The following is an 18,517-nucleotide window of genomic DNA, read 5'->3' as shown; positions in this document are numbered from 1 at the left end:
CTATCAGGCCAAAATCATAGGTTTTAACCTCAGCACTACCAAAGACTGTTTTTTTCTTCACTTTACAGGAAAATACTTGTATAAGTGAATTATATGTAGAGTTACAATCAAGACCAGACAAGCATCAAGGAAATGCAGACCAGATCAGACAGTTTCAGAAGCCTGTACTAAATAAATGTCCTTAATTATTGCTCCCTCATCCTTTATAAAATGAGTATACACACACAAAGGGACACCCATCTCTTAAGTCTCAGCCATAGCCTAACATATGCATAATATTGACATTTTAAGGGTGTAAACCCTGGCAGCGAAACCACCACTACCATCACACACAGAGAACAACACAGGAAAAAAGGCAAAGAAAGAAGCTGGAAAAGCATGAAGGCAGGGAAGAATGACCAAGAGTCACTTAAGAAGCCAAGATCAAAAGGAAGGGCCTGTGCTCATTTTCCAGCATTACAGAAGCTTCAGATTTGCAGTTAATGCATAAAAACTTTCATCTTAGTGCCCTGGACATCAATCACTTCCCATCTCATCTGTACTTGCAATGTCCACCCCAGGAGACTGTTCGGGAAGAGCAGCTTGGGATGTGCTGGGAGGTGAAAGCTTTGCCTGCTGGTCCAGCTGGCTGAATAGCAGCAAGAAAGCAGTCAGTCAACTTTACTGCATCTCTGTGCACAGAAACACAGAAAAATATCCAAGATTACTGGCCGGAGGAGAGGATTTTGGTTTTCAGGCCACTTTACTGTTTAAATATAGACATATCCAACTCAACGTATTCTATGATTCTATAATTCTAGCAGCAGAAAAATGGGGAAGTAAAATTGTACTTGCTTATAATCAATAGGGTTTGTAAAAAAGCAGAAGGAAGCTGCACAAAGGCAGACAAAAAGATATCAAATACTCTATCCCTAGAAGAAACGAGCAGGAGATGCCCTTTTTCCAAACACAGAGGCAGGACACACAGACACACTGTAATCCCTCCTTCCTCCCAGCCATCATCAGATGCAGTTATTTCTCAACCAAAACTACCCTCTAGACCACTTCCCATCAGCACCAGGCCACCTCTCTTCCATTAGATCCTCTATGTCACTTTTTAAGTCCCTGTATATTTTTCACCTTCCCAACACGCTGAAGCAGCAAGCTCCATACACAAATTGTGCTGTGGATGAGGGGGTGGAGAGGAAGATGCTTTTGTTTGTATTAAAGCCTGCTCCTTCAAACTGTACTGGGGAATCTTCAATTCTTTTTTTTTTTTTTTTCTTTTGGGTACATGACATGTTAAATGGTCAGTGCTTCCTTGGACTTACAGGCAAAGATTTATATACCTTGATGAACCACAGGGATAAAATGGGAGTTGTACTTACCCCAAACTTTCACTTTGCTCTCTACTGAGAACTTCAGTTTGGTATAACACATCACTTGCAGAATAGCCACAGTAGACAGCATGTGAGGTTAGGGAGGGATAATCACAAAAAGCAGTAGGGGGAAGGAAATACTTCCCTATTAAAAAGTACTCTGTAGTTTGATATATGCTTTGAAAAGGAAAGAAAACATGACTCATAGTCAGAGTGATTGCTTGGGACTTCAGAGGGTTATTTTTAAAGTGACAGGATGGTTTCAGAAGGCAATTGAAATTCCTGAGGCATCCAGCAAAGCCAGAGTTCTCACAAGTTACCCTTCAAGGATTTATGCATTTTCTTCTCTGAGGAAAATTGCTTCTGGAAGCTCACATAAAGCAAACACATAGGCAGAACTAATACAGTAAGGCAAGATCAGAAAGACCAATAATTGCCTCAAGGGACTCTGTGGAGGTGGATATTACTTTAAATGATGTTTCAGATCAAAACAATAAAGAAGTTTTCCAAAAGATGGCTTTAAAGGCCATTAAATACTGCTGCTGTTAGTAAATGCTTTTTTTGTTCTGCATGACACTTGGCAAATAAGGGATGTGTTCTTCAGCTATTCAACTTCAGCTAAATGCAGCTTTGTTAAATTATTTTATTTTAATAGGTCTCTTGCTGGTTTTAGCATTCCATTTTTGTCTGAGAATATGATAATTCATGAATACTAGACATTTTCAACTCTGATATGAGAGACAAATAACACAGCAATTCCAGCTATTCCCTCCTGCTATGATATTCCTGCTGCACACCCCTGAAAGACCCTTCTCTGAACACCCTCAGCTTAAAGGCAGAAGTAAAAGGCATAAGTAGCTTTGGCAGTCAAGTTATTACTATCTTAAATGTGCTGATGAACAGTGTTCTGAGTCCTTCATGCCTTCTGCATAAGCAAACTGATGTGGGGACCTGCCCAAATACCACATTATCTCCCTCCATGCATATTTGGAAGCAGAAGACAGAAATCCTCAGCTGTCAGGGGGCAGAGGGAGTGACCAGACTCATCTCTGCCTTTCTATGCATGTACAGTGCCACAGTGTCAGCTCTGTGTCACTGCTTCTTCCAGCTCCCATGCGTTCATATTCAATACTTGTCACAACACTAAAAAATAACATTCAGTGGAATGGACTTCTCCATTTTTGTGATCATAGAGAAGTTCCAAGACTATTTTTGCATTTGCCAAAGCCATATTATTGTGGGCTTAATGTGTTCCCTGTCTGCCATATTCCTGGGTGAGGTCCAGGAGATTCTCTTGACTTCACACTTGCACCACACGAGGAGGTTGGTTCTTTTTTGAAGCCACTAGTGTGTAGTCCTACCCTCCTTAAATAAGAAGCACATCTAAACTAGATTAGGGAGAAGGAATCCACTAATTTTCAAATGTTGAGTTAGACCCAATCCACATTTCTGAAAACAGCTGGTAATATTGTTTAATGTTATGACTGCAACAACTGTTTACTTTTAAGTCAGAAACAAAATGGCATTTTCAGCACTGTGGTACCACATTCAGTTTTTCTCAAATATCTGTAATCTGTTGTCTTTGTCAGGACTTGTTCTTAACAAGTGCTTTGGTGATTTTGGAAACATCCTTTGACTACCAGCTCTTTGGGAAAATTTCCACCAGATCTTTTAGTTGCTACTCTCTCCATAGACAACTCCAGAAATGGCTTTCTCCTCCCTCCCCTGTTCATGGGATGTAGCCACACAGACAATCTCACATCAAATCTAGCACAGAGAAGGGAAATGTACAGACAATGCATTGGTGCAGAGCTGCCCAGTAAATTCTATGTAAAGATTCCTCTTTTCCTTGCTATATCCATCATCAAGGGGTTTTTTGTACTCAAAAATTTCACATGGATATTCCTATCTTAAAAATCTCTTGGTTGGCTTCCTTCCCACCAGCAGATGTGCACACTGGGTGACTACACCCTTCTCACCCAGTCGCTGAGCTGGTGGTTAGACTTGTTCTATCATGCAGTAGATTTAACCAGAACTAACAAAGGAAACACAGCATTTTACTTTTGTTGTGCCTGAAAGTGTCCTGCATTTTCACCTTACCTCTTCTTCTACAGCTTTTCAACCAGCATAGATAATTGTCAGCTCTTAGCCCCAGAAGTACCTGCTCATCACATCACATCTCATCACATCACAAGGGATAGTTGCTAACAGCCCAGGAAACACAGGGGAGACAAAGTTGTCAGAAAACAGCTTGAAAAAACAGTTTCTCTACCTACCATGTTGACAGCATCCTGGTCAAAGGGGTTCCACTCGATGTTCTGAGGATAGTGGGCCAAAACTTTGGACTTGAAGGTTCTTCTTAAGGGACTCTGATCAAAATTCTCCCCTGCAACAAATGAGGAAATAATGACATGTCACAACAGTGAGGCTTCAGAGAGCCGGCTGGAACAGCTTTAACTTTGTTTTATTGTAGGTTTTGATTTTACTTAGGTTTTTGGTTTGTTGGTTGGGGGTTTTTTTAGGTTTTTTGTGGTTTTGTTTGTTTGTTTGTTTTGGATTTTGTCTGGGGTGGTTTTTTTGTTGTTTTTTTGTGCGTGTAAAATCTGAAGGGCATCTCAACAGATGAACTATTTTTAAAAGAGAAACAGAAAAGATGTAAGATCAGACTGTATGTACCACAAAAATGTTACTACACTTGCAACACATTTTACAGCTTAGTATTTACTACATAGAAGCTTATTGAAAAAAGTTAATGCTGAAGTTTTATAGAAGACGACCCTGGAATCAACTGAATTCTCTACCTTTCCCCATAGCTTGACTATCTAGAGATAACTTATCTTATACACTGAAAGAGCACTTTCCTTCAAGTTTGTTAGAAACTTACTCCCAATAAAAAGTATGAGCACCTCTCAGCTGTTATAAATTATTCAATGATTCATTACAGATCATTTTTATATCAAGCCCTGTGTGGAGATTAAACTTTCCTCCCCCCCTCCCATTTTTTCTTTTTTTTTTCACATCAAATTTCAAGGACAGGTTTTTCCTAAAGAATCCAGTAAGCCCAAAGACAAAGATTGAAATGAGACTTCACACAGAAATGCACCCAGTTATCAGCATACAAGTAATGTGCTTCGTAGTGATATTTTTAAGGAATTTCCACCACTGCATTGTCTACAGTATGCAACACAGTAATCAAATCAAGTTGTTCTTAAAATCTGTTAAGTATTTTACCATTTAATACACTTCTCTCTAGGTTATTCATTTCAGGTTTCTTGCTTTAAAGAGTACACTTGGGTCTCTCCTGTTCAGTTCCTTTCTCACCACAGAGATGAATGGGATTAAAGCCTTAATTTCACAATGTTAAATGTTTTCACCCAACCTTACTTTGAATTCAAAGATCCCCTTTGGGACTTTCTAGTGCTACCTAGATACTTTTAAAAATATGTTAGTGAAATAGAATTGTTTTCTTAAAAAAATTAGTATTATTTCTCATTTTACTTAGAGACAGAACCAGTATTTAATTAATATTTTCAATAAGGGATTATTTTTGGCTGAAAACATACTCAACTTTCCTCCAACTCTAAAGGCAATTCACTGTTTCTGATAGCAAAGTTATTAAATTATGAGTGACTAATCTCACTAACTCTTTTCTGAAGGCAATGTGGACTGTGGGGAGTATAATTTGTTCTTGCTGAGTTATGCAGGACAATCCAACCTTTGCTCAGCTAATGACCTCTGGGTGATGTTGCAAAACCCATAGGTGAGTTGTCACCCGAGGGTTTCTGAGGCCACAGCTGTTTGGCATGTACCCTGTGCTCCCGGTGAAGCAGAGGCCACACAATCATTTGGCTCAGAGGGGATTAATCCAAGGACATTTCTGTACAAACTGATACTTGAAAACAGAGCTTCTCACTCAGCCTCTGCCTGGGGGAGAGCAGGATGTGCAGATAATTCTTGGAGAACACCCTGAGAAAAAACACAGTGGCAACTGACAAGATAAAAATTATCCAGGCAGTTTCAGGAGGGTGGGAGAACCATTTGTGGTACGGAACCCTTAACACATCTTCAAGGCAGAGGGCAGAACCTCTCTGGGGCTGCAGGGCCAGCGCATCGCAGCGGGACCTGAGCAGCAGAGGGACGTGGAGGAAGAGGAGGTGAAGGTTGGGACATTTTTTATACCAGCACCAGCCACCTGCTTGGTCAGGAAGGGGAAGCAGAGGCTTATGCTGGAGCTCCCCTCTGGCAGGACATGTGTAGGAAGCAGCAGATGCCTTGAGAAGTTCAAGTCAGCTGTGCTGGGGCTGCTGTGCCAGGAGAGCTGGGGAGCCAGGTGGAGAAGAGCAAACCAGCTCTGCTGACAGCACTCGCCTTCAAATGCATTCAGAGAAAAGGTTTAAAAATATTTTCCTTCCCAAGAGGACTCTGAGATTTTTAAGGATATGGGTATTTTCATACTTCCATGAAAACACTTCACTTCTAACACATTATTTAGATGCATGGCAAAGTTATGTGTTCTACCATCATGTCTGTCTCACTTGATTCTGGTGGGTAACCATGGGGGAGAAAAGCAAATAAGCTCCTGCAGGGGTAACTTCTGCTTGGGAGGAAAAAAAGTCCAAGATGAGACAGTGTTGCAGTCACATTTCCTGGGGCAGGAATAGATGGCAATGGTAAGATGTGAGGAGTTGTGGCAGGGGAGTCCAGCCTGAGTCTGGAATTGCTTAAGGCAAAACAGAATGCCAGCAAAAGTGTATGAATCATAGAAATGAAGAAAACTGCAGGTTATCAACTACACTGGATCAAGTTAAAAGACATGTTGAGGTTTAGCTGATGAGCTCATCACACCTGCCAAGTTGGACCAGACTTGCCATTAGATGCTGTGGAAGACCAGAGCACAAGTTCTACAGAAATACTCTCCATGCTCATGTAGAAAGCTCAGACTTTTGTATATCTCAAGTAAACTCCAAGTAGATACCATTACTCTGGTACAGAATGTAGCAGTAGAATAATCTACCATTTTTGGTCCAGGAGTTCTTTGTAGAAACATTAGAGATAAAGATATCTGCCAATTTCGAAGTTTCACAAAACAAAAATCCCAACAAATAAAGCCAGTGAAAATTCTCCCTCTGGGTATGTCCTTAAACATATCTGGCAACATTTTTAACACTTAGTATGAAACAGTAATTTATGTGCTTGCATAATGAAATAAATATACATTCATTTTTTTTCCTAATTAGATCTTCAGTCTCTCTCAAATCTGACACAGTTTACCTTACAACTGTGAATCAGCAGAAAGGCAGATCCTTGATGCTAAATTTGTTTGGTTGTTTCTCCTGAAAGTTTGAAGGTCACCTGGATGACTTCATTAACTTCTCCATTGCTAACAAGTCGTTGCTGGAGTCCAAATTTTTTTACAGGTTTCCTTTCTCACAACAAAAAAAGGTTACTGTGGCTTGATGAATGGTAATTGGGTAGTTTGGGTGGTTCTGAGGCACTTAACACCTCTTCAGTTCACCAGTGATGACAGTCAAAAATTAGATTAATTATTCATCTGGTATTAGCACATATCTGTAAATGGATGTCCAGTAGGGATGCATGTTGATCACATCATTTTCTGTTTCTAATGCCAGTGCTCATTTACAGGCACCAATGAAATTTGGGCAGGATTTGCTCTGCATGATGGGCACACTCAGGAGAGCCCCACTTCTAGCATACCCAGCACTTGTGGCACCTCAGGGCATGTGGCTTTGTGTGCTTAGATTGAGTGGGACAGTAAATTGTCCAGTTTTCACCTAAAGGATCTGGAAAAACCTTGATTTGATCCTGGAAAGCTTCTCTATGGGAAAATACCCTCTTCTCCTGGTGTGGAGGCTCAATTACTAACTAACCCCACCAGATAAAGCTGTACTTGTCTCCAAGTTAGAACAAAAAACCTATCACTGGGGATGTAAAAGCATGGAAGGCCTTGATTCTTTGCTGTTCTTGTTATTGAATACAATTTGTCTTCTTTTCCCTCAGATCCATCTTGATGGGCAATACTCTGGAGCCACTGGAGAAGAACAAGGCTTATTTGCCAATAAACCACTATAATCATGATAAGCTGAGGGTTCCAATCAGCCTTTGGAAATTACCAATAATTTACATGCTACTGCAAATACTCATGCAGTTGCTTAGAAGACAGACAAATCTAAAACATTCACAAAGCACAGGCATTGCTTTAAGAAATTCAGCTTCCCAAAACCAGCAATAACAACTTCCTAATAGGCTGGCAACATGGATTCATTTTATCTCGAAAAGTAAATGACACAAATTACTTACCTTTGCAGAATCTCTGCAGGGTTTGCATTTTACTACTCTGTTGGTTTTTAAAAATACTAATTAAAGGTAAAACACACACACACAGAGAAAACACAATTTTCTCAAACAGTGATCACAAGGCAAAACAGAAAAGCCAAGAAACCACACCAGAGTGAATCAATTAGTCATAAGCTCAAAAGGACATGACATGGCACTCTCCACACAAAGCTGCCTCCTGGGAAGCCAGGCAGGGTAAGCTTTAAGAGGAGATCTGTAATTTAGGAAAGAAACATTGCAAAGATATGACAAAAAGCAGCCTGCTTGTCAGGGTGAAATATTATTGTTTGGCCAAACAAGCAAGAAACACCCTGGCTCTCACTGAAATGAGATGAGACGAGGACCCTGACAAGCAGCTGGAAGAGAATCACAGGGAGCAAAACCTTCTTGGCAAACATGAGGGAAGGGATATGGGCTGTAGGGTACCAGATACTATAAACTCTGAGCCTTGGTAGTTCTGAATTGTTGATTCACGTGTGGCAAATAAAATTTATTAAGCTGTTTTTCTAAGTAAACAGTGAATTTTCATTACATCTACTGTGTGCTTATTTAAGTGCTTCCTTCCTAGCTTCCAGAACAGGATTAGCAAGGCACATTAAAAATGAAGTAAGTATCAAATGCAAATTGAATCCGTATTCTAAAATATTAATGGTCAGATAACAGTACCTTGAACACAGACAGAAATGTTCTATTTTATGTGTGGTACCCATCCACATGAACAGCACATCTTATAGGGTAAGTGGCCTTGTGAGGGTAAAAATATTTGGGTTGAAACAGAATCATTTCTCACTCAGCACTGGTGAGGCCACACCTCGAGTACAGTGTCCAGTTTTGGGCCCCTCAGTTTAGGAAGGATATCGAGGTCCTGGAGCAGGTCCAAAGGAGGGCAACCAGGCTGGTGAAGGGACTCGAGCACAGACCCTATGAGGAGAGGCTGAGGGAGCTGGGGGTGTTCAGCCTGAAGAAGAGGAGGCTCAGAGGAGACCTCATCACTTTCTACAACTCCCTGAAAGGAGGTTGGAGCCAGGGGGGGGTTGGTCTCTTTTCCCAGGCAACTTTCAACAAGACAAGAGGGCAGGGTCTCAAGTTGTGCCAGGGAAGGTTTGGGTTGGATATTAGAAAGAATTTCTTTACAGAGAGGGTGATCAGACATTGGAATGGGCTGCCCAGGGAAGTAGTGGATTCTCCATCCCTGAGGATATTTAAAAAGAGACTGGATGTGGCACTCAGTGCCATGGTCTGGTAACTGCAGCGGTAGTGGATCAAGGGTTGGACTTGATGATCTCTGAAGTCCCTTCCAACCCAGCCAATTCTATGATTCTATGATTCAGGTATTTTTCCAAATTGTGTAAAATGTGTAAGATTTAAATTTCATTTTTACACCCTATGTAATGGTACTTGTTAAACAACCTACACCTTCCATTAAAGGCACTAATTTTTATATCGATGAATGATAAACTTAATAGGGAAGTGCAGCTACAGTTCTGAGGTTGTCAGTCATGCTGGCTTTCATATGAGTCATCATATTTAAGAACTTAGGAATCTTAAGTTTGAAGCAGATGTTTTAATTATCAGAGCTCCAGAGGCATACAAAAATATGTACACCAAACAGGCAGAGGCATCCTGCACCCACACCCTCTGGCTCGTGGAATGCAAGTTATCTGTGGCTCCTTCCAAGCTGAGGAACAGGAATGCTTCTGACCATAGAAATAAAAATATCTTTTGTTTCTACAGAGGACTGTACTAGGAGCACAACTATGAAAACGACAACCTCTTTGATAACTATTTCTAATTAAAAGTGTTCAGCACATACAGTTATGTTCTTTCTCTGCTGACTGAACTTTGTTAAGCTTATTGGTAACCAGATGATGCTGCACGAGGAGCAAGTAACATACAACATGCAAGTGAGAAAGCAACATGGGAACAGGAATAATAGGGCCTAGCTGGAGAGCAAACAAACTTAATTTTTTGGTTCAGGAACCAGTTAGTTTAAGTAGTACAGAAGCTATGCTCTGCTGTTTTCCTTATGTGTCTCACCAGGTCACCAAGGTGGCAGCAGTAGGATAGATGGAGTTCAGTAACCCAGAGGTATTACTTCTGACCATACATCCTCATAATCTTACAGCAAAGGAAGGAAGTAATATGAAAAAGAGGACTGTGACAAACAAATTTTAAAATCTGAGTTCTCAGTAAGACGGTGATGGCTTTCAGGGGTGACTAGGGAGGGCAACAAATCTAACCTACCTCTGGCATGTCAGAATGTAATGGAATTGATGGGTCAAAGTCATAGTGGGTTGTGTATCACTCCATCTAAATGATTTGGCTTTCATGTGTGTGTGTCTGTGTGGACCTCACCAACACTGTTATCTAAATCTAGACTGCAAAATATGCTTCCTTGAGAGGTGAAGAACTATTGGGTCTGTAGCAGAAAATGGTGGAGCTGGACCTGTATCATGACAAACATCTCCTAATATGGCCTCATACATAACGTTGGTCAGTCTTTACCAAGGACACAAAGATCTAGTAATTTGTATATTGATCAATATACCTGACACCATTAGTAACATTTCATTGGAGAGGGGAAGCACATCTACCAAGAGAGCTTCAAGAAAAAGGTTAAAATTTATCAGATACTGATTTCATTTATCCAATATTTATTTGAATGATCAGATATTGATTTAAAATTATATTATTAGGATTAAAAATTGAGGATTTTTGTCTTGTTTTTAATCTCTAACTCTTAATTTGTTTCAAGAGGAATTGGAAGACAGAAAATAAAGAGATAGAGAGGGCAGGAGGATTGTTTTGTCCTCAACCCTCTTTACCTGAGGTTTTGTCTGCAGTACCTGAGCGCTTGCCATGAAGATCTGCTTCTAGCCATTTGTACAAGACTACACAACATAACAAACAGAGATAAAAAAAAACAAGTATGAACACAATGAAAAGACATACAAATGTACTAGACAGGGAAAAAACATGAAGCAGACATAAAACACTCCCCCTTGCAATCTCTCTTCCCCCCACTACTGCCAAAGGGTAAATCCACATGATAAATAAAACCCTCTGTGACTGTATTACAATAAAGGTGTTGAATGCAATGACAGACATTGTAGAAATACTTGTCAAAATTAGTAACAAGATTAATTTCCCAGTACTTCAAACTACATGCTGCTTTACAGCTTCCCTATTATGAAAGGTAGCTTTTTTCCTCCTGTATCAAGCCATTTCAGAGCCTGTGAAACTCAGAGGGGAAAAAAACACCAGTTCTTTAACTGGTGTTGAGCTAAATCCAAGAAGTTTGCTTTAGTAAACAACATTAACCATGTTGTTACATCTTCGGTGCTGTACTGAATGACACTTTCAGGACGTTCTCAAGTTATCTCATAGTTCTGTTCATCATTTCTGTCTCATAATAAGGTGGTTTTGGACAAAGATAATTGAATAAATAAGCTACGTTTGCAAGTTGGATGAACAATTTCAATCTCTTCCAGTAACAGCTACCCCAGCAGGCACTTGTAATGGGAGAGCTTCCCACCAGCAGGTCTGATGCTTCTTCCAACTGGTTTGCTCATTTCCTACAGAAAACCAAAGTGTTTTCAGATTCTACAGCATTCCTTTGTTGAAAATGTCCCATTCATGTGCTACTCAAAGGCACTACACAATCTTTCACTCGAGAAGTCTATTTTTATAAACCTGGAGTGTACGTGAAAGGTTCAACACCCCTGACCTCTCTGGTCATTCAGTTTCTAGGTGTAAATTCAGAGAATTTCCTCTCCTACCTCCTACTTGAGCTGTTAATCCAAGGACCAGTTCAGAGGACGTAGAAAATTCTGCCAAGGCTGTGTTTTCTGGGAAGGCAGCCCTTGGCAGAGGGCACAGGAGCTTTTCAATAAAAATCTTTAGATCTGAATTTGTGTTTTGGGATAATTTTCACACTTCTTTAGGAGGCACCTATATATAACCTGTAGGCAATTCTGCAGAACAACGTTTTTTCCAGGAGTCTTAAGCTATTTCATTCCACTTTTGAGCTGTCTGAACTATGAAGTTGCATAAATAATTAATTTAAAAGGAAACAGAATAAATGGTTGCCAAACTTGCAGACTCCCCTTGCTAATACCCACACTGCCTTTAAAAGCTGCTCTGCCAGGCTGTCCTCACAGATGTCCCCAAAAGTCCTTTATAATATTATAATTCAAAGGGAATGTGTCACAGATCTTCCATGGACTTAATCACCAACTTTGCAATAGGAAGGCTGTAAAGGCAAGACATAACCCTCGAAGGGATGCCTACCCAGGTGAACCAAGACAAGTTCTGGTGATGCTGCCCATTTCAGTACTTTGACCATTTGTCTTCATGAATCATAGAGCTAAACAGTCACAGAAGTTATGCAAACTTCTGCACAAGTAGTAAAAATGTCACAACTGACACTAGCCATATAAATACAGACCTATGAACACTGTTGTAAAGCTTAATTCTTTATACAAACACAGTGTAATGGAATACGACTTCTACCACAAACTAATTGCACTCAGAAAAGGCTCAATATTAAAAAAAAAAAATTTGTTCACCTAAGAATTACTGTGCAAGTCTAAACAAAGAGAAAAAGGTTAAATACAACAAGCAGTTTGCCATTATCTCTTCCTTCTGACCTTGATTAAAATACTTTCTGCCCACAGAGTAACATTATACAGCACTGATAATGTCAGCTTCTTAAAATAGCCCCAGTCCCAGCTGCCAAAAGACCACAGGCATCTACAATAGCAAACAAGTATGAATTACACCATCTCTTTTACATACAATTGCATCATAATCTTGTCAAATCCCAGAAGTCATGTCTTAAATTATGTCAGCTTGGGATATTTTCTTTTTTATTGCATTTTTATATTTCTGTCTGCTGTTCATTTTGAATACTTGCTGTGGAATAAATGAGAATTCATATTAATAAAAAAAAAAAAAAAAAGAATTTGAGCAGCAATCAAAAGTTCATTTCAGTTCAAGTTTTAGCATCATTCTTAACTGCCTGCTAACCTTTTGGTTAGTTATATAGCAAGGGAGATCTGTAACCATTTGAAACGGAAGGGTCTGAAATTCATCTCTCAGTGCCCAGAAAAACAGCAGTCTAAGAGCAAAAAATATTCAAGATGTTAGCTCAGTTCCTTAAACACAGTAGGATGCCAAAGCCCATGTCATGAGGGGGGTATCTCTGGCTTTGGAGCAACAGGCTTGTGGGCTTGAACTGAACCACCAAGAAAAAAAAAGGCATTTTTTTTTTTAATGCCTTGGGATGGGATGCCATCACATCCCCTGTGAAGCCTTGGAGGTTTTCCTGCTCTGTACAATGCCTGTTTCCTACTCCTTGTTTCACATATTCACCTCCCTCCCTGTACTGACCATGGAATGAGGTACCCAGCCATACCTTTATCACAGCACTCCCTTCATTCTTATGCTTTCTATTAATTTACAAGGGCAGGATCAAGCTCAAACATCCCCAGTTTCTATGTTGTTAAAACATGATGCCACATTCTCAGACTGGTTTCTGAAACACGCATTCACAAACATAATTTTGAGTTCAAATGAACCTTAAAGCAGGTTTTATCCTCTACTCTGCTGAAACAGACTCTTGTCTGAAGATATGCTTTATTAGAGTTGGCATGAGAAATATGAGAATATATGAGAAAAGGAAAAAACAAAATACCAAAAAAACTCCACAAGCCAACCAGAACTTGTCATCCTAAAAATCTCTGTACTATTACTGTTAAGGTTTTGTGTGCAAGAAGGCAGGAAAGTGTAATTTTTCAACAAATTTTTGCTTCAGGGCATTTTTAGTACAAGAATAAGCAGCTTTCTTTTTATTATTTATTTTTATAATTATAGTGCATTCATTTTCCTTTTAAACAGGGCTGTATGAAGATAGATTTTTTTTTTTTATTAAAACTTCTTTGCAATGTACACAACATACACCAATATTAGTGCTCCTTGACTCATCAGGATGGCAAGTCTCAGGTGTTTTGTTACTTGAAGTTAGAAGCAGTTTCACCAAAGCTGCATTTACACAACAGCAGAGTCTGAATAAATTTACTGATAACACCTCTTGACAACATAATTAAGCTCGGCTTGCAAATCAGTACAAGAAAAGAAAGAAGCTTAATTTGGTCTGGACCATTTTCAGCACTAATCAACTTTGACATAAACAGAGCACAAAGATGCCCATCCAGCAGCTTGAATAGTCTGCTATGCCTGATTTGGGGTTTTGTTTTTTTTGGCAAGTCTGTTTTTACCCACCTCACACAAGCCTGATGTCTCAATTCTCTACGTGTTCCATAGTTATGCTGGGCAATAGATTTTCTGGTTTAAAGGAAGCCCTGGCTTTCTGATGTTCCCAAGAGCTGCTTCACAAAGACAATGCAAAGGGCAATCCAGAACAAACTGGTGGCACTCAAGCTGGATCTTTAGGCTCTTTAAAACACCCTGGGAAGGGACAGCTTCTTCACACCCCTGGACAAGCTGGCCCATATCTGCAAGCTTCAGACAGCTGGCTTTATCCAAGAGGTGTATTTAGAGAGGGTGGACACTCAACTGGCTCCTCACTGCACTAAGTTACTTTTTTCACATACTCTTTACAAGCAAGGGCTTGGAGCAAGGCAATGGTTACCTTTCAAAGGCTGCAGCTGCTAAGCCTGATAAAAACTTGGTTATATGTGGTTTTGGTGAGAAGGGACTCCAGCAAAGAAAGAACTTTGCTCCATGGAGTCAAGAAAACTTTTTCATTGGCGTGAAGCAGGGACACTCACTTGGGTGGCACAAAGGGATTTTGTTTCAAGGACACTGAGAAACTGCTGCCAGCAAACTGCTGTCCTTACAACAGCCTCCCAGGAGCTGGTCTTTCACTAGTTTTCAACAACTGAACCCTTTTAGAAAATGAAAGACAGAAACTTTTCACAGATTGAAAAGTCACAATCACCCACAGGTGAGCTTGAAGTTACCAGAGGTGCCAGACGAAGGGTGAGGAATAACAAAGGTGAAACCAGACGAGGAATCACTGACAGCACAGCCATATCAGTCCTTTGAGCTGATACTTAAGACCTACCCAAGAAACCACTTCAATTCAAAGAATGCTCTCAGCTGCCTGAACCCAGCTGTGGGTACAATAATTTGGGATCAGCATGTTGCTGCAAATGCCCCCACTGTGGGCAAAACTGCCACAGAAGGAACAAGACATTTTTACAACATGATGAATGATGCAGTTCTTATTAGCTAAAAAAAAAAAATTTAAAAAAAGCCCAACAACAAAATAACCCAAAACCCAACAACTAAAAACAAAATTTGAACCTTGTTAATAGTAAAAAAATATATTGAAAGAGAGTTCTTGTAACAATTCAGTTAAAGTATCTCTTGTGCTACAAACACCTTTGCAAAAACTTATGTGCCTTTGTCAAAACCACCTGCATTTAGAAACTGAAGATGAGGCTGCTGCCAATGAGTTTACACAAGGGGTCATTAAGAAAATGTCAGTTCACAGTAATTGCACATCTAAGCCACAAGGAACATATTTCCTATGCTTAAGTACATTTTTACTAGATACATACTAGATATAGGGTTGTTTGGGGTTTTTTTCCATTGCAGAAAAGCTCTATACACTTCAGACAAAGCATAAAAAACCAGATTTATGCATTATCACTGCTGACCACTTTGTGGACTCAATCACTATGCCAGAGTAATGTGATAGGATTCAAATTCAAAGGCAAGGACCAATACTAATTTCTGGATCCCAACTAGGCCACAGATGGGGAGACTCAAAGCACAGCAGTGTTTCTACCATGCCTCTATGTTTAGTTCAGGTCCATACAAAGGGGAGCTCAGAAATCAAATCCTTTGGCTTCCCTTCATGCCTTAACAATTATTAGGTGCCAAAGTAGCTTTGAAAAGGTGGGTCACCATGGAGGAAGAACAATGAATGTCTCTGGGTTTACCTTGCAGATACTCCAGCACCTCACTTGTCCACACAGGTATCTGGAAATGGAGGCAATTCTGCAGGTGTGGTGCTAACTAAACCTTAATGCCCCAAAACCACCACTTCTATCAAATTTCACCATCAGTGTATTTTTGGGTGTTGCCTGCCCCTCTACTCAGAAATAAAAAAACCCAGCTTTAAAACAGGACACATTTCCTGGCCTAAAACAGGGTTGAAAAGAGATGGTGGACTCTGGGAAAGGAACTAGAGAGATGCACAAAAAGGAGAGTAAGAAAGTCCACTTTCACCTGAAGTGCCAATTTTACCAACTACTTTTGTGTCCTGCTAGTAGAGATGGGAGCAGCAGACAAGAGAGAGCTAAATAACCCTGTCATTACCTGGCATTTAAGCAAATGCTTCCTCTTTACCACTAATCTGCTAATCTCCTAGTGCCTGGATCCCAGGTTGATTGGCACACTAAAAAGACATAGATAGAAGGCATGTAATTGCTGCTCTCATTTTTTAAATAAGCATGAGTTCTCTCCAACTACAGAAAAGCTAATTCCAAAACAAACCCTTTAAAGCCACCTCAAACAGACATAAGAACCCTCCTGGCCACTGCACATATATCACATAAACCCAAGTGGAGTTATGTTATATTTTACACTTTCCTGTTGCATGAAGGGGAATTTTGTGGAGTTAAATAGAACGTTTCACACGAATGCACAAGCCACACCATGCTGTTTTGTAACCTCAGTAACTATTTAAGCACACATTAGCAACAGAGTATTTCATACTGACAGGACTGAGGTTGGGTTAGGCATGAATTGCATCATGACCAAAAATGTTTCAGTACCTACAGAGTCTTTGAGTGGACCAGGGTCTGGGAGGTGTAAGGATTACAGGGCAGTGCATGCAAAAGGAATAGAAATAATTCCTTAGAAATAAAATGTGCAGAGCAACATGTCTCTGCCAACTATGGCATCTCGGTGTGAAAATGTGGGACAGCTAAATCTGAGCATCCGATCACAGGCAAAAAGAGCAAATCATTTTGCAGAGAGAAAGCAGTTGCTACTCCTACAAATCAAGACAGGAGGGAGTTGTTTACAGCTGGGTTTCAATAGTCCCCACTCACATTCCCTATAAAACTTAAGCCAAGCAACTAAAGAGGATAATTTTATGTGAGAGAGTGCATATGTGTAATGTATTCACAAACACACACATGCACAATCTCCCTCTCTCCCAAAGAGACAGGACTGGCAGGAACACCCCAGTGCAGATTCAAAAGCTTCCCCCAGCACCTGGGGCCCTTCTCAGCAAGAATAAATGTAGACCCCAAACCTGGACACCAGCTGGCTTCTAATTCCTCACAGCACTGCAGCGTTCCTGCATCACTCCCCTGGGATTAGAATTCCCATTTCAAATCAGACAGGATACACACATGACAGATTAAAGAGGCGCAGGCATTTGCATATCTTTTGGGGGCTTGACAGGTTTCTGGTGATTTATTCTGCAACATGCAAATCCACTGAGAGCATCCCTGATGGATACCTTCACAATACAAAGGTTAACAGGTCTGTGTGCATTGGATTAAATATTTATATCAAGGAAAAAAAAACTGGGGGAGATACTTTGGTATGAAGTAGACACAAGAAGACCCAGACTATAAACATTTGCAATAACAAAAAAAATTTAGATCTCAGCACAAACATAGCTTGAGTTTACTTAGTAATTAAGCTAAGCAGAAGATAGCTGAGCATGAGTATTACTGGATATTTCCTTAAATAAATCCTGCATTTTTATTGTCAGGTTGGAAAAAAAACCAAAAAAACCAAAACCAAACATTCTTGTAAAGAGCTGTAAATTGATTCACAAATATTAGGTTACCACAGACTATAATAAATATTTCGGGGGCATCACATGTATATAGAGAACCAGTCCAAGAGGGCTGCCCTCAGAGCTGTTACAAGAACAATGGGGAATACAATTTTCCTTTGAAATCAAAAAGAGTATGTGTGTACACCAGATTAAAAGATCTGAGCACTCACATACATCCTACAGCTGCAAATTCAAGGGTTATGAAAGAATTACAAATACACTCAAACATCTAGAGAACCCTTTTTATAAGCCAAAATAATGAAGCTTCAGAAACACACTCCTCCTGCCTCTGAAAAAGGGTGCTTGTTAAAGGAGGAGCCCACCCTAGGCTTTGAATTCAGCAACATTTATTTTCTATTTATACCAATCTATTAGCCTGAATGTGTCTTATTTTAATACAGAAATACGAAACTTCAACCTAAATCTGTATTTTGTGGTATCAGAGTGTATAAATAGCTTGAGGAGAGAGGTATTTTAAGTCAGCTGTAGAACTAGTGCAGTACCAGTTCTGGTGTTTAACACCTTTCCCAATTAACCCCATTCATAAAGAAACATCTTTCTGCCACCTGCCCCAGAGACCTAGCTTTGTGTGTTGAAGGAGACATCTCCCTTACCTTCCCTGCTCCCTTTCCTACAAAGTTTTCCAACAAAGCTGGTTTAGCACTGAGCCCCACTTCATTCAGGTCAGCAACACTTTTCTCTTTGCCATGAGAGTGGAGGATGCCCTCGTAATGACTGCAACAGCACAACCCCACATCACCTCTGCCCCTCTCCAGAGACTCCTCCATGTCTAAAGAGAGGATGGATTTTGATGCAGCCCACAGGGGTAGATCATGAGCAGCTGACTCAATGGCAGCAAAACCCATCCCTGTATGGATACAGCTCTTTCTCCTGTTCAGATCAAAGTGTAGTCGCCCAACCCAAATAACAACATGCGGGCTGGTATGACTGCAACAGCCATCCAGGTGGGCTCTCT

At 40.2% G+C, this 18,517-nt stretch overlaps 1 protein-coding gene across 5 annotated transcripts in view; it reads right to left on the bottom strand.

The window, feature by feature from the left end:
• The window catches only part of DENND5B (DENN domain containing 5B), a 115,155-nt gene that overhangs the window by 59,384 nt on the left and 37,254 nt on the right, over window positions 1-18,517 (bottom strand). For 2 of the 5 annotated variants that reach the window (XM_030449305.1, XM_030449313.1), the window contains exons 2-3: window positions 10,538-10,603; window positions 3,635-3,744 (exon numbers count right to left, since the gene is read on the bottom strand). In XM_030449305.1, coding sequence (XP_030305165.1) covers window positions 3,635-3,744; window positions 10,538-10,603 — 176 coding nt within the window. The remainder of the gene's footprint in view (window positions 1-3,634; window positions 3,745-10,537; window positions 10,604-18,517) is intronic. The other 3 variants (XM_030449330.1, XM_030449320.1, XM_030449338.1) reach the window with 2 other exon arrangements.

Source organism: Calypte anna, chromosome 1 (genome assembly GCF_003957555.1).
Source record: "Calypte anna isolate BGI_N300 chromosome 1, bCalAnn1_v1.p, whole genome shotgun sequence".
Taxonomy (NCBI): domain Eukaryota; kingdom Metazoa; phylum Chordata; class Aves; order Apodiformes; family Trochilidae; genus Calypte; species Calypte anna.
Note: the sequence above shows the minus strand (reverse complement) of the source record. Positions and strands in the feature narration are given on the sequence as shown.